At 41.9% G+C, this 22,802-nt stretch overlaps 1 protein-coding gene across 2 annotated transcripts in view; it reads right to left on the reverse strand.

The window, feature by feature from the left end:
- RGS7 (regulator of G protein signaling 7) overlaps window positions 1–22,489 on the reverse strand; it is a 509,116-nt gene extending 486,627 nt beyond the window's left edge. For both annotated transcript variants that reach the window (XM_077761799.1, XM_077761798.1), the window contains exon 1: window positions 22,372–22,489. In XM_077761799.1, coding sequence (XP_077617925.1) covers window positions 22,372–22,449 — 78 coding nt within the window. In that variant the 5' untranslated portion in view covers window positions 22,450–22,489. The remainder of the gene's footprint in view (window positions 1–22,371) is intronic.
- Window positions 22,490–22,802: the final 313 nt, after the last annotated feature.

Consider the following 22,802-nt stretch of genomic DNA (forward strand, 5'->3'; position numbering starts at 1 on the left):
GGGCTTCTGTTGTCATGGCCTCCTGCCAGGGATGGAGAGTTTCATTCCAAAACGGTGGGCGCTGATATCTGGAGCGATGCCCTCCAGTCTGCCTCAGTTCACTCCCCACCTGGGCGGGGGTGGGGGGGATGGGGGGGTGATAACCAACACAAGGTTTTATTTTGTTTTGGAGGCTCTTTCACAGGGGGGACATTCAGGAGTGACCATCAACAAAGGGGCAGACCCAGGCTCGCCTCAAAAGGCACTGCCTGCTACAGGACTCATTTGTCTTCGGCTCTCACTTCTCAGGGCCTGCCGGATTCCTGGTTTCGATCAAAAAACACTCAGTTGGGGAGATGAGGCAACTAAGATGACAGTAAGATCACAAAGTCTGTGTCTTCACAGGTGAAAATGTGCCGCTGATAACCTAGTGATAACTGGAGGCGTCTCAATCTGGGTCATTCCAATCCTCACTTGGAGTCCATTAGAACAGAGGTATTCGAGATGACGTCCAGCGTCTGGGGGACAAGAAAAGCCTTGGAAAGGGAGAATGAGAACTACCCTGTGAATTAGGAAGCCTGAGTTCGTGTCCCCACATCTATCGTCTTGTCTAAGTCTGAAACTGGGGTTTCTCATCTGCCCTCCACGCTAAGGAAAGTGACTCCCACAAGGTACTGGTGAGGGCTGAAAGAAATGTTATCTGTAAAAACACTCTGGAAAGTTAGAAATGTACTTAAATGTCAGGCAGTGGCAATCTTTTACTATGCCTAATCATGCTGATTTGACTCTTACTCTCAATAATTTTGCAATGACTTAGAGTAATACTCTATATCTTCTCAATCTTTTGTAAGAATATCAAAGCTATCCACATGGGTATTATGATCTATTAATAAGGTGATTAAAAGGACATCTGGAGTGTTATATTTCTTTACTAGCACAAAACTGTTCTTTTTATTTTGTATCCTACTTTTCTTATCTCTACAAAAAGTTGTCCTTGATATTTCCATTTTCATAAGTTTCTGTGAACGCTCAACATAAATAGCAATGATCATGTTATAATCTCATGAACACTGGCTTTGTAAGGTTTAAGCAAAACAAAAGCAATAACCACAAAAGAACTTGCTCAGAAATCGATTGGTATAATAAGTCAGTGATACACACTACATATGTGCTATATATATACTTTTGGAAAGTGTTTTAATCCCTCAAGAAAAAAAAAAAAAAGGCAGACCAGAGATCAAATGTTTATCTCGAATAATCAGATGTCAGATGAGGAAATTGAGTTTTTCTGAATTCTTAGCTTCTAGACTAATATCATGAACGGAGAGCTTAACTAAAGAGTTAAAAATCTTTTCCCTTTAAAGAGTAATTAAGGTTTCTACTAATCACAAGGGCAGTCGTTGAAATAGCAGGATTTTTCATGAGGTGAGCTGGGTCATAAAGATCATTCTAGACCATGTGAGGCTTTAATAATATCAGTGACACTACTGCCACTCATATGTTCATGGCCACAGAAGGGGTGCACCGGTAAGGACAGGAAATCCCCTCATTTATATATTACAGCATTATTACCCCCAAACAGTAGAACCCACTCGACTGACAAAACTCTCCTTCCATACTGTAGATTTTTTTAGGTTTATTTATTTATTTTGAGAGAGAGCAAGAGAGAGATAGAGCAGGGTGGGGCAGAGAGAGAGAGAGAGAGTGAGAGAGAATACCAAGCAAGCCCTACACAGTCAGCACAGAGCCCAATGTAGGGTTCAAACGCATAAACTGTGAGATCATGACCTCAGCTGAAACCAAGAGTCAGATGCTAACCTGACTGAGCCATCCAGGTGCCCCTTTAGTGTAGATTTTTTTTTAGTGGCATAAGAAAGTCCTGGATTTTTGTTTCCTTTGAACACTATGGCCATCCTGTAGTTTTATAAAAGAGGAAATTGCACCAAAAAGGTCATGCCTGCCAAAGGGCCCCCACCAGTAGTTCTGGTTATAAAATCACTTCAAGAATCATCAGTTGACTTACTCAAAGAATCTTTAATGTACACAGATACAAAAGAAAGCAAACATTTCCACAAGCATTATTAAATTATGACATATTACGAGTCATGAACAACCAGCAGGCAGGGGTGCTGGGTTCTGCTGGTCTAATGCTCCAAACAATCAAAAATAATATCCATGGGGCAATTAATTTCCTGCACATAGATTATTCCAATCTCCACCCTAACCAGTAGGGCTAAACAAATGAAAAGTGGACAGCATAACAAGAAACTAAAGACTGAGCCCACTTGTAAGGGGCAGGGGTGGGGGGCGGGGGGCTGTAACCTCAGGAGATGAATTACATCTCTCAGGTTGCTGGGGGAGAGTAGGGAGTTATTCTGGTGCCCTGACACGTATCTTGAAAACTTACTGCTGCTTGGAAATCATCTTGACCTCATCTTTATCCCCCCCACCCCCGCCTCCAACGTGCATAGCCACATGCATGCTGCACAAACCAAGAAATTAGGACCCAGACACACTGTCCAAGCAAACCAGCTAATAACGATAAGAGACCAGGGACTTACAATTAGTCCAGCGTACTTTCTACTCTGCGGGGGCTTACCTGGCTGCTTAGTACTCCTGGAATTGGACCAAATGTCACTGCCGTTAAGTTAACAAGTTACACAGCAAACTGTAAGCAAACACAAACTTTTCTGTCTTGGTTAACCAAACTACTTACTAATAAAATGTCAGTCAACAAATGTATTGACTCTGTTGTAAAACTTTTAACCACCATTCTAAACATTCCTTCCTTTATACCATCCTTATTCTGTAAGATACGTATTAAATATCCATTAAATCTGCCAAGCGATGTGTTAGCGTCTGTAGGGACACAGAAGCGAAATCAGACTCAGATCCTATTTTTAAAGAGCTCAAAAGATTAAACAACAACAACAACAAAGCGTGCGCATGCATAAACACACACACACACACACACACACACACACACACAGTGATGTGCTGATAAGTGTTTAACAACAATTAGGAAGGAAGGAAACGGTGAAGGAGCCCTGATTTATAGCATTTGCTAACTCCCATGATGTAAATACTCCTACCATGGTTGATTTCAATCTGCCAACATGCTGTCACTGAAAGCAGAATTGAGGGCAGATGTGCAAGCCTGTCTAAGCTGACTCCAGGGCACCAGTACTATAGTTATATTTGTACATATGTTTATGTAAATTTATACACACACACACATATATAAAAGAACTAACCAAATATTTTACAGTTGTGGCATTAAAGCAGCGGAATTATGATGATTTTATTTCTTCTTTATACTTCTTTTTTAGCATCCAACCTTCTAATAAAGACTATTTTATTGATTTTAACTTTTTTACCCATTTTATTGACCTCTAATTGACATATAGCGCTGTGTATGTTTAAGGTGTACAGTACAACGACCTTACTTACATAAATGATGGCCACAATTACTTTAGTTAACATCTGTCATCTCATATAGATACAGAAAATAAAGTAAATGAAAAGGAAATAAAAGTATTTTTTAGATCAATATTAGCAGCAATATCCTCATCCCAGACCGCTTTTCCTAAGCAGCTATGGCATTACTACAATTATCTAAGGAGCAGAGAAAGGAAAACATTTTGTGCGCAGGGGAGGAACAGAGAGAGGGAAGGAGCATCCCAAGCAGGCTCCACGCTGTCAGACGCAGAGGCCAACGCAGGGCTCAAACCAATGAACTCAGAGATCAGGACCGAGCTGAAATGAAGATTTGGACGCTTACCCAACTGAGCCACCCTGGCACCCCAAAACCAAGACATTTTAAAGGCACATCAGATTAGCATTCGAGCCACAGGTCCTCGTAGAACTAAGAAAGGCAACGCTTTACAGGGTGAGCAACTTGGGGCATCAAAAGACTTGGCTCAGCCCTGTGCCTTCCTGAGCCCCACTTTCACAGCCATAAGGCTCTGTGACCTAGAAGATACCTCCACAGAGCATGCTCCAGCCACACATTCTCAGTCAGGACAAGTATTCCGTCCTGAGTGTCTGTACGTGGAAGAAAGACAAGCAAGTGGGAACACAGGGAGGAAGATGATCTCTAAATAAAGTACAGGCATCCCAGCAAGACTCTAACTGCTTCTGCCAACCCCCCGACCCAGCATTCAATGATATGCCACCTGTCTCATTTCGTGGTTAATTCTCCACAGTGTCTGCAGCTGCCATCAACAGTTCCTTCTTCGGCTTTCTTAATATACAGATGAATTTTGCTTTGGAACCAATCAGCTTTGCCTCTTCCCAGAAACTCTTCTCTTTCTCCTTTTTTTACTTGCAATTATAAAAACTATTAAGCCTACAATCTTAAAAACCATTGATATTTATAACTATTTTTAATATAAAGAGTTGAAAGTTTCATGGAGGGAAAATAAAACGCCTTATTGCTGCATAATGTTTTAACGTTTGCAAAGCATTTCCAGGTGTCTTACCTTACATCTTTGGCACAATAATCCTCTGAAGTGGCTGTTCCTGGCACCTCTGCATGTGAGGGGAAAGGAAAGAAGCTCTAAGAACATACAAGATTCCCTCAAGCTCCCAAAGCCACAGAAGGGTAGCTCCCTGCCTTCGATACATGAGCTTCGGGTTTCATATTCCAGTCCAATAGGGAATCATCTGGTACAGACCTGATTTCAAATCCTGACACCCCCATTTTCCTCCTGGGTAGCCTTAGAATCTTCACCCGCTCTGGACCTCATTTCCCCATTTGAAGAATGGGGGGAATAATATGCACTTCATGGGACTGTTATAAAAATCAAAATCAAAGTTGCCATATGGTGGGTTCTTAAGACATTCACTTCTCATTTTCTTTTCTTTTTTTTAGAGCGAGACATAGAGAGAGACAGACAGACAGACTGATCCCAAAAAGGCTCCACACCCAGCATGGAGCCCAGCATGGGGCTCGATCCCCTGCTATGAGATCATGACCTGAGCTGAATCAAGAGTTCAGACACTCAACCCACCCAGGCGCCCTTCACTTCCCCTTTTCAAACTTGCTCTACCTTACTGTTCATTTCCTCTGCCTCCTTCCCTTGTATGAACCTCATGTTGTGTCTCACTTGATCGGGCAGCAACCCCCCCACCCAGTTCTACACCATGTTGTTCAACAGTCCTTTGATGTACAGTGTGTTTTATACATAGTATGTTTCTAGAACAAGAATTAGCCCACACACAATCGGTAAACCAGGGAAATGGGTCAGTTCAACACAAAAGCCCCACCAGCTCATGGGCAATGTTTCCAGGTTTACCACAATACAGCAGCTGAACCCAAAGCATGTGCGCGCGCACGCGTGCGCACACACACACACACATACACACACACACACGGATGGGTGCAGCAAGCCACAGAAGGATGCCACACCACCCACGTGGCCTGTTCCTCCTCTTTGCTTAACCTGGCTCACACTAGGTTTCGAAAGGGTTTACTGCGTATTTCTCTCAGATATTTGGTTTTTGTTTGTTTGTTTGTTTTTAAAATGGTTTATTGCAAGTTGGTTTCCATATAACACCCAGTGCTCATCCCCACAAGTGCCCTCCTCCATGCCCATCACCCCCCTTCCNCAGACTCTCAGATATTTGAACAAAACAAACATGCGAAAACCAGAGAAGGTGCCAGAACCATTTTGAGTTAAGCTTGTCACTGCTCCTCTACCTGCAGATTCCGATGCTAATGTTCCCTCTGCCCTTGTTTTGGGAATCTGGCAGACCCCATACTTCCTTACATGCTCCTCCATCAGGCCAGCTTCTCCTTTACCTTTTAAAGGTAAAGTCTTGTATTACTGTATTATCCCTTTGTTTATAGGGAAAATACAATGCTATTGTAGTTGAGCTATAATTTTTAATAAGATCACTATTGTTTTGTTTAATTATGACTTTGAATGTTTTGAGTGATCTATTCCAATTCTATTCCCTTTAAAATGCCAGTTATTTTTAGCATGTGATTTTGCAGAATGTGGGGTTTTTTTTCAAGGAATGCATTGTGCTACAGCAGAAATGCCCAAATTTTGCTTTGTTGTGTGGATATTTTTGAAATGCAGAGGCACCATGGATTGATGCAATAAATGGTACAAAGAAAGTGTTCTCATTGTCTCATTGCACTTCCTTAGCTCTCTCGGCTAAAATTCAACTCAGCACCTCATGTCTATGGTTAAGAATGTATAAATTCTACCAAAGATGCTACCATGGTGGGCTGTCCATTCTGGTTTTCATAAATATGCTCAACAAAATGCTTCTAAACATAAAACAAGGTTCAAATATAGTGTTCAAATAAATCTGCAGTACTGGCCTAGATCTACCACTTTAAGCAGCTTTTCTTTTATTAGATAACATTATTCTGTTTTGAAATTAGCCAAACTTCCAAGCAAGCAAATATACTGTGGGAAGACCACCATAAGCTGTAGAATCTGTTGTATGAGTGACCAAGTTCTAGAGTAAAGAAATAAGTTCAAAAATTTTTTTTTAAGTTTTTCCTCTTACCCCTAGCACATGTAATCTGTAGTAAAATAAATAATCTGCTTTTCATTTGCATTTGTTTTTGACATGAGCAGATAACCTTTCCAGGACTCTGTTTCCTTATAGGAAAAAAAGAGTTTTTTAAAAACTGTATAAACGTACTGTCAACTTTATAAGGTTGTGTGTGTGTGTGTGTGTGTGTGTGAGTGTATGTGAGAGAAAGAGAGAGACAGAGAGAGAGAGAGAGAAGTTAGTTGTGAATCTTTTGATCCTCCAATCTTGACACTGCCAGGTGCTCTGGTAAAGAACATATTATTGTCATCACTGATTCTTTATTCCCTGACACTTCTAATAAATTACCTTGAACACAGTAATTGTTCAATAAGCATTTGCTAAATTAAAGTGAACCATATGCATAATTAACCTAAACTAAGTCCGAATTTCTCATTAGGTTGTTTAAAAGAAACTAGACTTATTCCTAGATAGTAAATAGTTTGTTTTTAAAATTAAACAAGAAACTTATATTTCAAATAAAACTTGAGTCCTATCCTCTATATTATGGATCCAAAATAAAAGGTATTGGATAGAGTGGCCAAATTGGTTAGAATCTAGGTTTGTTGCAAGTGACAGATACCCAAATTACAATGTCTGGGAGGTAAGGCAGGCAGTGGAAAAACTGTGCACAATATTATGATAGATATGTGTCATTACATATTTGTCCCAACCCACAGGATGCGTAACACCAAGAGTGAATCCTACAGTAAACTGTGGACTTCGGGTGCTGATGCTGATGTGACAAAGTAGGCTCACCCTTGGTAAGAAGATGGACCACGCTAGTGAATAGTGTTGATAATGGGAGACTCTATGTAGGGGCAGGAGGTATATGGGAAATCTCTCTACCTTCCTCTCTATTTTGTTGTAAACCTAAGACCACTTTAAAAGAAATAAAATCTTAAAAACAATAGAAGATGACATAAGTTAATTTTCCTTTAATGTAAATGTCTACCTAGGCAAGCCAGCTCAGTGTACTGACTCTACAGCAATCAGGGACCCAGGTTAACTCTCTTTTGTTGTTCTGCCATCCATGTTTCTCACCCTCCACTTCACTGCCAAGATGACTCAATTCCAGCCAGCAAGAATGAGAAGAGGAAGAAATAAAGGCATATCCTTCTTTTTAAAGGGCACGTCCCCGATACTATACACACCTCTTCTGTTTACATTTCATTGGCCAGAAAGCAATGGCCATGCCCACCAGGGATTGGAGTGATCTTCACTCCAGTGGCCATATGCCTACATGTAAAGGCAGAGTCATATTACTAAAGAAATGTCAAGGACAGAGAGGTTTGCCACAGTTTTATAAAGAAACAATGACTTTGAGTCAAACAAATCAATATGGTACAGATAAATTAATTAGCTTCTAATAAGTTCTCAGAGTAAGAATATCACTTGAAAACATAAGACCAGGGAGCTATCAAAATACTCAAGGAAAAGCAGGTAAAAACCTCTTTGACCTCGGCTGCAGCAATATCATCTCCAGAGGCAAGAGAAACAAAAGCAAAAATGAATTTTTGGGATCTCATCAAAATAAAAAGCTTCTGCACAGTGAAGGAAACAATCATCAAAACCAAAAGGCAAGCAATGGAATGGGAGAAGATTTTTGCAAGCAACATATCAGATAAAGGGTCAGTATCCAAAATCTATAAAGCACTTATCAAACTCAACACGCAAAAAACAAACAATCCTGTAAAGAAATGGGCAAATGATATGAATAGACACTTCCCCAAAGAAGAATCCAGATGGCCAACAGACACACGAAAAGATATTCAACATCACTCATCATCAGAGAAATACAAACCAAAACCGCAATGAGATACCACCGCACCCCTGTCAGAATGGCTAACATTAACAACTCAGGCAGCAACAGATGTTGGNCAGGCAAGCAATGGAATGGGAGATTTTTGCAAGCGACATATCAGATAAAGGGTCAGTATCCAAAGTCTATAAAGCACTTATCAAACTCAACACGCAAAAAACAATCCTGTAAAGAAATGGGCAAATGATATGAATAGACACTTCCCCAAAGAAGAATCCAGATGGCCAACAGACACACGAAAAGATATTCAACATCACTCAGCATCAGAGAAATACAAACCAAAACCGCAATGAGATACCACCGCACCCCTGTCAGAATGGCTAACATTAACAACTCAGGCAGCAACAGATGTTGGCGAGTATGCAGAGAAAGGGGATCTCTTTTGCACTGCTGGTGGGAATGCAAACTGGTGCAGCCACTCTGGAAAACAGTATGGAGGTTCCTCAAAAAAATTAAGAAATAGAACTACCCTACGATCCAACAATTGCACTACTAGGTATTTATCCAGGGGATACAGGTGGACTGTTTCAAAGGGGCACATGCACCCCAATGTTTTCAGCAGCGCTATCAACAACAGCCCAAGTATGGGAAGAGCCCAAATGTCCACCAACGGATGAATGGATAAAGAAGATGTGATACACATATACAAAGGAGTATTACTCAGCAATCAAAAAAATGAAATCTTGCCCCTTGCAACTGTGTGGATGGAACCAGAGGGTATCATGCTAAGCGAAATTAGTCAGAGAAAGACAAATCTCATATGAGTTCACTCATATGAGAAATTTAAGGTACAAAACAGATGAACCTAAGGGAAGGGAAGCCAAAACAATATAAAAACAGGGAGGGGGACAAAACATTAGAGATTCTTAGAGATTCTTAAATGTGGAGAACAGAGGGTGGCTGGAGGGGTGTGGGAGGGGGGATGGGCTAAATGGGTGAGGGGCATTAAGTAATCTACTCTTGAAATCGTTGTTGCACTATATACGCTAACTTGGTGTAAAGTAAAATAATAAAAATAAATCAATAAAAACATTTTTAAAAACTCTTTAAAAAAGAAGATCACTTGACTTTTCACAGGATTTTGAGTATTTAAAGCTGTATGCAACACAATGCTAGTTAGCAGGGAGACAGAGAACTCACCCCCTACAGATAGATACTGCTTTAGATTCAAGCCATTAAAACTTCCAGCCCTCATGACTTGTACTGAGTTAATACTAAGGCATCTTCAAATTAAATGTTCTAAAATAAATAAATAAGTGCACAAGGCCAAGATTTAAGAGAGGAGAGATTCATTTGAAATTAGCTTTTCTAGTTATAATCATGAATACATCTGTCTTCATGGTAGGATAGAGGGAATACTATATTCACTGTTATCCAAACTTAAATGCATTGGGAATAAAAGTGTGGGAAGACTATATACAAGCCAAAGAAAGACAATGAATATTATAATTTTGAGAGGGTCTGTGATATTCTTTAAATTCTCTAAGAGATATGAGATGCCCTGTCCCATCATAACACCCCAATGCAATTATTTCATAGCTTCAAAATAAATAAAACTAAACTGATCTTTAAATGTGCTATCATTTAAATGTTTTATTCATTAAGCTTCATCACCACCATCACCCAAAAGAGTCAAATATGAAGGTTACACTCTTAACTAAAAACCTGGAAGCTAAAGATAGAAAAGACTTTAAAGTCCTTTTTTAGTAAAAAAAAAAAAAAAAAAAGCTNTGTGTCTCCCCCTCTTTCTGCCCCTCCCCCTTTCACATTCTCTCTCTCTCTCTCTCTCTCTCTCAATAAACAAACAAACAAACAAACATTAAAAAGTTTTTTTTTTTAAATGCCAGCTCAGAAGTCCAAACAAAAATAACAGAATTTTGGTTAGACAGAAATCTAGATGGTCATACGGTTCATAGGTCAAAACCATTCCTGAAGACAGTCTAATCTGTATTTGAAAGCTTACAGATTCTCCAAAGAAGACCCGAAAATGTCCAATAAGTACATGAAAAGACCCTCAATCGTTATGGAAATGTAAATCAAAACCACAGTAAGATACGACCTCATACTGGTTAGGATGACTATTATCAAAGATTACAAGCGTTAGTAAAGATACAGAGAACTTGCAACTGTTGTGTACTGCTGTGGGGAATGTGAAATGGATCAGCCACTCTGGAAAATGGTACGGTGGTTACGCAAAAAAATTAAAAACACAATTACCATATGATCCAGCAATTCCAATTCTAGGACTCCGAAGCAGGGACTCAAATAGATATTTGGACACTCATGTTGACTGCAGCATTATGCACAATAGCCAAAGGTGGGAGGAACCCAAGTGTCCATCAATAAAGATGATGGATAAACAAAATGTGATACACAGCCACACAGCCATACAACGGAGCATCACTCCGCCTTAGGAAGAAAGGATATTCTGGCACATGCTGCAACACGGATGAACCCTGAGGACATTATACTTAGTGAAATAAGCCAGTCACAAAAGGACAAATACGTTATGATTCCACATATATGAGGTACGAAGAGCACTCCCATTTATAAAGCAGCATGGAGGTTGCCAGGGCTGGGAGAAAAGAACAGGGGATTGGTGTTTAATGAGTACAGGTTTCAGTTTCGCAAGATGAAAAGAGCTCTGGAGATGGACAGTGGTGAGGGTTGTACAACAATGTAAATACACTTGGTGTCTCTGCATTGTACGCTTAAAAATGGTTAAAATGATAAATCTTATGTATATATTACCACACTTAAAAATTTTTACAGAAAAAATGACAGCCGCATTTGAGCAAATATTTATTCATTTCTTTTAGTTTACTTATTTATCTTGAGAGAGACAGAGAGAGAGCAAGAGGGAGAGGGGCAGAGAAAGAGAGAATCCCAAGCTGGTTCAACACTGTCAGTACAGAGCCCGGTGCAGGGCTTGAACTCACAAACCATGAGATCATGACCTGAGCTGCAATGAAGAGCTGGACGCTCAACCAACTGAGCCACCCAGGCGCCCCAATTTCAGCAAAAATTTAAAAAATAAAAAACTCATCGAGTAGGATGTGTCCTTATACTAAGGACTCAAGATGAATAAAATAATAATTATCATCTCATTTACTTTCCTCTTCTTTAAAAGCAGTCTATGCATATATGAAAGAATTTAGATCTTAAATGATATGTTTCCTCAGATTTGTCTCAAAACAGTTCACTGCGGGATACCGTACGTGGAGGAGTACAAACGAAACAAGATTCACCTATGGTTAAAAACGGCTGACGCGATGCCATGGGCACATGAAGGTCCTTTGTATCATTCTACAGCTGTATTTGTTTGAATTGTGCCATAATTGAACATTCTTAATTACTTTTAATTGTACACTTACCATACGAAACAGTTTTAAACAAAACTATCAAGAGTCACTGAAAAGCAGCAAATTCTAAAATATGTGTAGGAAAGAACATTTTCAAAGGGGAGGGCTCCTGAGACATTACCATCCCATTTACAGGGAAACCCGGTCCCTTTTCTTTGGGCTTTTATAAGTAACAGTTACAATACATTGAATGTTTCCTACTTAGCCAGACTTGACTTGCACTATTTCTGTAATCCTCATAATCACCTATTATTATCCCCATTTTACAGATGAGGAAACTGTGACTCAAAGAAGCAAAGTAATTTGATTCAAGGTCACAAGTATTATGTCAGTTTTAACCTAGGAGTATGACTGCAAAGCCTTAAGCTTAACAAGCATCTTTCTCTGATGACAAGAGCCTCTTTCCCCTTTCTCAGTAGTTGAGGACCGTCTCATCGACCCTGAGTGGCCAGAACTGAGGATGTCTGATTGAGACCCTATGGAGGAAGACATTTAGTTTTCCAAGGGGTAAGACCAACTCCTATGCCTCAGTTGTCTCAGTAAAGCCCTGAGGATTTTAAATGTTACTTAGCTCGATTCAGTGGCAGAGGCTCTGAGACCTTGGGCAGAAGACTGCAACAAGAAGACACAGAGCAACATAAAATGTATCTTAGAAACCAGATGACCCCAAAATAAATAAACTTTCATGTCACCCAGGTCTTCCCCTTTTGTGTCATTAATCACCCTATGATGAGTTGCTTGACATCTGTCTTTGCCCCTGTGAAATAAGCTCAGTGAGGGCTCAGGAGGCGTCTGCCTTGTCTGCAAGTCCATCCCCTGTGCTCCCGCGGCGCTTAGACACAGCCAAGGCTCAATGCACATGTAGCGAGAGGAACTGAATTCTGAGTGTCACCGAGTGTTCATTAATTTAATGAGCAGCAACATGGCGAAGAGGAGAGTGGGGTCTTTGGTGCAAGAATTCACTCATTTGTTCCTTCACTCATTTGTGTATTTATGCAATCAATATTTGGGACACCTACTATGTGCCATTTTTCTAAGTGCTGGGAACACAGCAATGAAAGATAGATGTCTCCACCTTGGCGCTACTTCTAATCCCTGAGCAATCCTGGGCAGTCACTCAGTCTGCAGGGGTCAGTTTCAGCTGTCGTACCAGAAAAACAGGATACTAATAACCAATGTGCAACATTATTTTAATGGGTGACATACGGAAAGAAGCAGGGTAACCACTCAATAAATGGCAACTGTTCTAATTAGTGATAAATCGAAAGTCAAAACAAAATAGTAAGTGGAAGACAGAGCAAGGGACAAACAGCATTAAATTCCAGAGGAAGCGTCCCTAGCAGAGTTCTGTGAGAAGAATGTCGGTAACAACGTATTCTTTCTATGTGGTACTTAATTTTCTTCAAAATGTTTGGGATATATCATCTTAAATAGGAGTGAAAATCTCCCTCAATTTCTATAAAAGAGAAGAAGTATCTACCGGAACCAGTCTGTCTGACATTCAAAAGCTGTGCGTGGCCAAAGAAGGTCATGTAGATTTAAATTGTCTTTGACGTCTTCCAGCAATGAGCAAACAGGGGGAATCATGTCAACCAAGCTTGTAAATGACCAACAGCCACAGGGACACTTGGCAAGCCAGGTAAGCCTCATCAGGAAACCTTCTACAAACTTTATTCTTTCAAGGAGTCTCAGTAATTTCTGCAATCCCCCCGCCAAAAAAAAAAGGCGACAAGTATTATTTGTCAATTACTCTCAGTCAAGAATTTTCGCTTATATTTCATCTCATCGTCTCAACGATTCTGTGAAGTAGCCTCTGTTAATTGTGTGAGGGAAATGAAACTCAGAGAAGGTAAGAAATGTGCTGAAGCTCGCATGGCTAGTGAAGGGAGGTGCAGGGATCCGCACACAGCCCTTTGGATGGGGAGATCATTACTACCTCCCTGTGGGTTTTCCACCATCCTTTCAACTGTCTGAGAAATAAGAGAGAGAAGCAAGCTTAAAGAAAATGGATTCCTTATACCCCAATTTTAAATTCTCAACAAGGATTCCAAACACTGTAAATCCCTTTTACCCAAAAGCCTCTGGATTTTTCTTAGTCCTCTTAGGAATTTGGAAAGGCTACAAGTGCATCCCTGAGATGCCACAAGATGGAGATGAGCTGAAATGCCTTTGGCATCAGCAGGTCACCTGAGCACCTGCGAATGCCCTTCCTGGATGGTATCTGCAGGTCCTGGTCCTGCAACCACAATCTTGTCACCTTAGGAGGGCCACCCTCTCCAGACACTGAAAGTTTCCGCAGGATGAGAAAATAAATAAATAAACTGAGTAGGCAGCTGAAATCATTTATCATAACATCTACCATCACCTTATCAGGTCCAGGTCTTCCTCCAAAACTTCATTTTCATTCTCTTAAAAAAATCATTTGTTGGGGCACCTGGGTGGCTCAGTCGGTTGAGCGGCCAACTTCGGCTCGGATCATGATCTTGCGGTTCGTGAGTTCGAGCCCCGCTTCGGGCTCTGTGCTGACACCCAGGTCAGAGCCTGGAGCCTGATTCAGATTCTGTGTCTCCCTCTCTCTCTGCCCGTCCCCTGCCCACGCTCTGTCTCTTTGTCCTTCAAAGATAAACATTAAAATTTTTTTTAAATTTTTAAAAAATCATGTTCCCTCCCCTCCCCCCACTTTGTTGCAAGCACTGTGTGCCTAGGTGCAGCATATTCCTTATCTCTTCTCTTGGGTTCGATGCTTTTTCCCAGAAGCCTTCACTCCTTAAGCACTGTCAAATACAAGAGCCACCAGCCACAAGGAGCTGTTTAAATTTAAATTAATGAAAATTAAGTATAATTTAAAACTCAGGTCCTGGGTAACCACTGGCCACATTTCAAGTGTTCAATTGCTCCATGTGAGTAGCGGCTACCATATTAGACAGTCCACTTACAGATTAGTTCCGCCATGTTAAGAAGTTCCATTGGACAGTGCTGCCACCAAGCATGATGTTCTGTGTTTTCATGCGCCTAGAACTTCCAGCCAGGATCAAATCAGGAACAGAACTGCTCTCACAGTGGGGCAGACCCAGTTCCCGATCTTACCACTCCTGAGGCTCCAAAGGCTGACGTACAGTAGAAGGGAAGAAGGAATCTAGTGACCTGTCTCTTGTGAGGGGCCGGGAATCCACGAATGCCACGGAATAACCGGGATGCTGATTGCCTACTGACACTGAATTACAAACATGAAGACTTATCGCAGTTATTTTAAAAGATGGAGAGAGCCACAGAAAGACAAATAAAGACTCGAATTCAAGCTGGGTGACTACACACTGCGTTACTTCTCTAATCCTAAATTTCATCATCTACAAAATGAAGAAGTAGATAAGTTCTAAGTTCCCTTTCATTTCTGAAATTCCTGGATTCAAAAGCTTTACTTAGTTTACATAATATCCAAGGAACTGTGCGGACTTCAAAGATATATAAGATAATACTTCAAAGAGCTTATTGAAAAGAAGCTAGCAAATTAAAAAAAAAGAAAGGTAAAAAGGTAAAAGCTAGCTACCTAAGACTAAATAACATAAGAAAGGACAATGGTATTACCAAAGCATCTTACAGAATCTGCCTCTCTGAATATCAGGAAGACATGAAAACATTCACCTTTTTCCCTTCAAAAAATTTAATGACATAGTAGACCCCATGGCACATACAAGGTGTTTCATAATTTTACTTAAACAGGAGTAATTTACTATTACTCTTACGGATACTTATGGAGGATCTAACATACCTTAGATTCTACACAAGACATATTACTAGTAACGCATCTTGCCACTAAACAGCTCTATGAAGGAAACATTTTTGGTTTTCATTATTTTAAAGATAAGGAAACCAAAATGAAAGTAGTTAGTTGCTAACCCCCAACCATACCGATAAACAGAGGCAGAGCCAAGATTTAAAACCAGGACCACCTGGCGCACCTGGGTAGCTCAGTTGGTTAAGTGTCCAACTTTGGCTCTGGTCACCATCTCGTGGTGTGTGGGTTCGAGCCCCGTGTCGGGCTCTGTACTGACAGCTCAGAGCCTGGAGCCTGCTCTGGACTCCCTCTCTGCCCCTTCCCTGCTCGCACTCTGTGTCTGTCTGTCTCTCTCTCTCTCAAAAATGAATAAACATTAAAAAGATAATAATAAAATAAAATAAAACAAAACAAAACAAGACCACCCAACTGCAGTGCACATGCTTCTTCCACTTTGGCAATCTGGCTCCTGAAGAAAACGTTTACTTGCTAATCACCAGGAAAGATGTAAAATAAGGCGGCTCCAGCCTTACTCTTAAGAACCCAGCTAATGTCACAGAGCTGCCATTTTCCTAATTTTTGTGGGGGGGAAACAGAATAGCAACTTCTTCTCTCTGGATGGGCTCCTTGGCCAAAATGTCCCCTCCTGGACCAGGTGGCAATTTTCAAGGAACTGGAACCAAGTTCATGACTGCCAGCTAGAGCTCCGGTGTCCTGAGACCTTTGTTAATTGAATTAGACACAAGACAAAAGGAAAAGAGGGTAAGTTCAATTTTCATATTGCCTTGGGCAAGTGGCACAAAGAAGTGGGCCTTGTTTTCCCTAAGGAACCAGGTACCCACTTATCATTTACAATTATTTCATAATTAGATTGGTATTTTGTAAGACAGAGGTCCCTGTCACCCTGACCTTCCAATGCCTCCTTCTCACGGCTATGAAAGGGGGAGAAAGAGCTTGTTTACCGCAATTCTGTTTTCAAGGAGACTTAACATTTACACTGTCACTAAACTATCCAAATCTGAAAAGGTTCCGTATTCTCCGTAGCGATCACATTCCATCACCAACACCACCTAAAAATACCCTGCTTTCCATCACTCCGTAGAACCACAGAGGCTATTAGAAGGCAATAAAATCCCTAGATAGCTTCTCTTTCCTACATCTGCACTCTCCCCTGATCAATTAGATTCAGGGAGGCGGGAGGTGGGAAACAAAGGAAATAAAATTCAGGCCACAAATCCTTATCTTAATCTCGCAAATAGCACTGACAAGCAGCAACTGGTGCAGGGAAAGCTCAACCGTGGAAGGGCTTCCAGCTCTGAACTCGGGTTAATGATTATCCAAAACCCATCGTTGAATTATTACTCATAACATGTCTACTTCTCAGGGAAAATAGCATAGATGACGGTCCTATTCTACCTCAGGGCACATGACAGTATTTATGTTACTAAGGGGAAAACAGGTCCACATTTGATTCAGACAAGATTAAATTCATATTTTTAGTAGACAATATCCCTTAGTCCACAAAGGTGCTTTCAAATAATCTAATTTCTAGAAGACGGTCCATTTCGGAATTTTTGAGCAACGGTAAGACATTTCTCCTGGTCCCTGCCTCCCACTGACACCCCTAATTTAGAAATCTGGGGGTGTGGTACCTGACTTCAGCTCAGGTCATGATCTCATAGTTCATGAGTTCAAGCCCCACATCAGGCTCTGTACTTCTGCATGGGGCCTGCTTCAGATCCTCTGGCTCCCTCTCTCTCTGCTCTCCCCTGCTCTCTCGCTCGCTCTCTCACTCTCTCAAAAGGAAACAGTAAAAAAATGTCAAAAGTTATTTTTGATAATGGAGTTCAAGGAGGGGGGAATATCGACACCCTCAAGGTTAACCAGATTGGACAATCCTAAAGACACAAATGCACTGAGTTAATAATATAGAAAATGTCACCTAACTCACCCCTAGGAGACTAGTAACTGTTTGTGGCTCAATTCATTCCAAAGAAGAAGCAAGTCCTTCCCCTTTCTTATGGGTACCTGTACTCTTGTGAAACAGACGGACTTCACACACTGCTTCTGAAGGCAAGGTCTAGGTCAAGCCAGTCAGCATGAGCGATTGTCCGAATGGGCTACAGCTCCCACTGTACTTTCTGTAGGAAGGGCCAGCGGGCCCCTCTTGCTCTTCAAGAACAGAGCATGCGGTCCTTAAAGACTAACCTTCCGCCACACCACACACACAGCAACATACTGGACTCCATGGCACATATGCTACCAAGTTTAAAAGCACCCCTTCAAGAGCGTGTGCGTAAGACGCACCCAAACCAGACTGGAATCTGCCGTCTTCTCCAAAAGACACCATTTTCTCTTGTACAACTAAACTGAGCGTCATCTCAGGGAAGGAAAACTTACCTTCGCATCTAGGTCTGTCTTGAAAAGAAGAAAGGAAAAGGAAAAAGAAAGGAGAGGCGCACAGGGCAGAGGAGAGGGGAAGGGGGCGGGGAGGGCACAGGTTCACTCTGTCCAAAAACACCTTCATCCCACCAAGGTAGTGAATAAGGAAAACATTTTGGTTTTCTTTTCCGGCCACTGAAGCATAAATGGTTGCTGCAGGAATCGCAGAAATTATTGGTCTTTGTGAGCGGTTCTGCTAGCGAGGGGCCAATTTGAAACACTGGCCCCAAGGTGCCCTAGATACTTTGTTTTTCAAATGCAGGAATGTCAGCCGCTGGACAAAACGTGATGGATACTGTCTAGTGGGCAGCCTGCTGGCCAGACACCCGATTTGGAATGTGTCTCCCTGCTCCCTGGGTTCTCGCTCGCTCAGCCGCCCTCCGCAGCCAGCGCTGCGCCCACAACGAGGATCTGCCCGGAACAGAGGGAGAATGGGAGCAGTGCTTGAGCCTCAGCAACCAAACCTAAAGCTAAGTTCTAGGCGATCACTTCTACAAATGCTTCGAGAAGCCTCCCAAACCCAAGGCGAGCTGGAGCTCGGTGGGTCTCTTCTTTAGAAAGTAGATTACATCTCATTCCAATCTTAGTTCAGTTCTGTCCAAATGGAGCCTAGAAAGCCCCCAAATGAAATGTGGCCAAGACTCGTATTTTATGAGCTTTCAGGGGCGCCTGGATGGCTCAGTCAGTTAAGCGCCCGACTTCAGCTCAGGTCATGATCTCAGGGTTCGTGGGTTCGAGCCCCGCGTCGGGCTCTGTGCTGACAGCCAGCTCAGAGCCTGGAGCCTGCTTCAGATTCTGTGTCTCCCTCTCTCTCTGACCCTCCCCTGCTCACGCTGTCTCTCTCTCTCTCTCTCTCAGAAATAAATAAAACATTAAAAAAAATTTATGAGCTTTCAAATAAAGTGTTCTCAAATACGGAAAATAGCATAACAACTCTAATCACTTGCTTATGGAAAAACACAGCGTCATGAGTTGAAAACTTCATAAGGCATATATTTTGTCCATATGGATTTTTAAAATGTGCCTGACACCCAATGAAGCCTATGGAGACCCTTTATATTTAAAATTCTTCCAATGAAGCAAAATTAACATGTAACGTTTTGTTAGTTTCAGCTGTCCAGCACACCGACACAACTCTAGACATGACTCAGTGCTCACCATGGCACTTGTCCTCACCATCTGTCACCACACATTCCTACAATATTATTAACTCTATTCCCTATGCTGTACTTTTCACCTCTGTGGCTCGTTTATAATTGCAAGTTTGTATCTCTTCACGGCCTTCACATACCTCACCCATCCTTCCACCCGAGATCCCTCACATTAAGCCAGACAGGTGTCACAAGCATCCCAGAGCGACCTGCAGGTGCCAACCCTGACCGTACGGCAGCGCTGCCCTTGCCCGCAGCCCACGCCACAGCGGCTCTCGCTCGGCCCGGGGCACCATCGCTGCACGTACTGCACATGTTTCCATAACGCCACTATGGAATTCTCTGTGGAAAAGGGGCCCTTAGGGTTTTCCCGTCATTTGGGGGACCCCCATCATCTGTATGAGGATAATCACAACACAGAGGGACGCCTGACAAACACAAGAAACGTGTGCATCCGGCTCCTGTCTGGGCTTTCCACTTGGCGAACCATTCTCTGTCCCCCTCTCTCACAGGAATGCTACTACGTGTCACGCACAGCCTACCCAGATCGAATGGAGACGGCACAAACGTGTCTTTCGTGTGTGTCAATCACCCCGATCCTGGAGAAAACGAGAGGTGGCCTGCGGTGGAGGGGAAACAGTGAGAGCACCTGTGAATGTCTCCGGCCCGGAACCTATTTCCAAGATCTATCCTTCAACAGTGAAGCAAAAGTGGAAAACGGGCCTGAGTGGATAAAAACAGCAATTGGCCCACTCTCTCCAGTGTTCCTGAGCAAGGTACTGTGGGCCCCAAGTTCTTTTCTGAACCTGTGATTGACTTCTTGATTGATATGCGTTTGTGACACAGTGCTTCTCCCTTTGAGCAGGAGGAGATGACATATCCTAGCAACTGATACTAGTCCTATGCCCTCTCCAACTACTTCTCTGGTCTTCACTTTAAAATCTAGCCTNAAAACATTTAAAAAATAAATAAATAAAATAAAATCTAGCCTCTACTGAAAATATAGTAAATGTAAAGCCCACATAAGATGCAAGAAACAGGTGTAAAGCGGTCACATGATGTCAGGCTTTACGTCTCCACACACACACGGGCCCTTTTGATGTGTGTTTCATTATGTAAATTATCTGGCGTTTATACTTTATTCTTTATATCACAAACACAAAATATATGTGCTTGGAGAATAAAGGGATAGGTAGGCAATCCACAGCTAAGCATTATGAGCATAATTTACTAAACTGGGTTATTTCTTTCTGAAAATGATTTATCAGAGAAATATTTTCTAAAAATAAGTTGTGTCATTAGTACTAAACAAAGTGCTAATGAAAAGAGGCCAAAATAAGTAACACAAGCAGCTCCAAGCTTAACCAACAAAATAATAATGTTGAAACGAATGAGGCATTATACTCTCTCCCTGAAGTCACAGTCCGTTAACTTACCAGTAGCACTGGCAGCAATTTGGGGCCATACAGCCACTTACAGAGCAAGTTCAAAAGCAGCAATAAGAAGTTCAGGTACACTAAATAACCTAATAACTATTTCTAAAACTCCTAGCCTTGTATTTTCATTCATTCTCATAATAATTGACTAAATGAGACACACAGACTCGTGTCATATTAAGTTTATTTCAATCAGGATCAGCGTTAGGTGTCTGGCCAATGTGGCCCTAATCTTCTATAAGGAACCAGAAAAAGAATATAGTGTTTGATCAAACAAAAGCAGCTAACTCCTGTAATTTTACAACCAAAAGTCCAGCCCTGCACACGCACGCGCCTACAAGAGAGAACTTAACGATTCTCATCTCTAGCTTATTATAATAGTCAAAGCATACCAAACAATAAAAATATTATCACTTATTTAAAAACACATAACTGCCCTCCAAACAGGTCTCCTCAGAAGGAACCCTATACAGAATGAGCCGATATCCAGTTATTTCCATCGGTGTAGCAATACAGCAGTAATCATTTAGGCTCAAGTGGATTACGTTCTTGACTTACCCAGTTGGGACGTTTTAGGTCTAAAATAAGCAACTAATGTCCTATTTTTATTTTCTTTCATGCCGTGTCGTCCCACACACATAAAACTGCATTCACAGGTACACTATCCAGGCCTGTCTGTAAGACTAGAGAGAAAACCAGCTAACGTTGCGTCACGGTGTCCACACACCTTCGCATGAAAGCGATACCAATATTGCCTCCAATACGTACTCATCTCCATCTCTTAGTGATTTGGGCCCACAGAGCCGCAGAGTTTAGATTCAGCACAGGTCAAGACAGCAGATAGCTTTGCAGCTTTACTCATGAAAGAACACGTACAAACTCACCCTGGACTCTTCAGTGGGCTCGTGCTGATTTAAACCCCTAACAATTTTCTTGATTCCAAGGTACGACTTCCTTTTTGTCATTGCAAATGTCAGCTAAAGAAATCTTGCCCCGTAAGCACTACAGATAATATGCTAAAGAGGAATAATCCCAGCATAAAATGCCATTGAAACAATTGGTACAGAAGTTAAATAAAGAGGATTGCTTCCTTAATTTTAGGAATCTTGTTGATTACGACCAGAATGAAGTTACCGAAGCAACCACTCTAAAGCATACACAAATACCCAAATGCATCGTTATTATGGCGGCTCAGCGTCTACAAGTTTGTTGCTGAGGGCTGTCGTATAAAGCTGTCAGAGCGGTTGAACACACCTCTGAAATATAAAGGTTTATGTAGTGCTCAAATGGCACCGGAACATAAATACCCATAGACAAAACTATAAGAATAACCCAAAGTGAAAAATAATTTAGGCTGAGACAAAGCAAAAACCAAAAAACACACAAAAACCAACAACTGTTTAGTAACAAGTAAACTCTTTAAACCAAGCATAGATTCATAGGCACATTCACTCTGGTAGAACCGCAAAGTGGCCTTTTCATCTCTAAAATGTGATACTTTTATACAATCCTTATAACTCAACTGCTTAGGGGGAGCAGATGAAAAAGCTTCTGAAAACCATTACGGATGCTACAAAATCACACGTGTAACACAATGCGGGACGCCCAAACTTGCTGCTATTGCTGATGGCAGGTTAATCTGTGAAGTGGGCAGGGAAGCGAGGGAGGGGTATGGCTAGCCTCGCTCACTTCACTGTGTCTATACTCACTGAGAAAATCAGATCATCTTCAGGTAGAGCGTGCACTAGCCGGTGACTTCAGGAAATCCACGAGGCCACAAAGTGGACATATACTCACAAAATCAAGGAAGACAAAAGTTTCCCTTTGTTCATGAAAGCGAAGACACCCCTACCTTTCTGTACACCAGCATGTTGGGGGACTCGTCGGCCACGCCGTTGCTGGTCTGCCCGTAGTTATTGCCCTGGGCCATGTCACCCACGCGGTCAGCTCTCAGACGCGGGACGACCGTCTGCCCTGCAGGGAGGGTTACGGAGACCTCAGTGAGGTGTGGGCGGAGGTGCTCGGGGGCTGACTCGACCCTCTTGATAACCCACAGCGCCCACCCCACGCGCGGCTCACTTGCCGAGGCTGGCCGGAGGAGCGGCACAGACACAGATTTTTTAAAAAAAAAAACTGAATTTACACCCACAGGACCCCAGGGATGTGTAAGAAATGACGATCTTCAGGGAGAATGGTCATTTGCTATGCTGTTAAGTGACTTGATCTGGACACTCATTTTCAGAAGTGTCTGCGGCTCAGCTGGGAGACCCACCGCTGCCGTCT

The sequence above is a fragment of the Crocuta crocuta genome, unplaced genomic scaffold (genome assembly GCF_008692635.1).
Source record: "Crocuta crocuta isolate KB4526 unplaced genomic scaffold, BGI_CrCroc_1.0 scaffold243, whole genome shotgun sequence".
NCBI classification, from domain to species: Eukaryota; Metazoa; Chordata; class Mammalia; order Carnivora; family Hyaenidae; genus Crocuta; species Crocuta crocuta.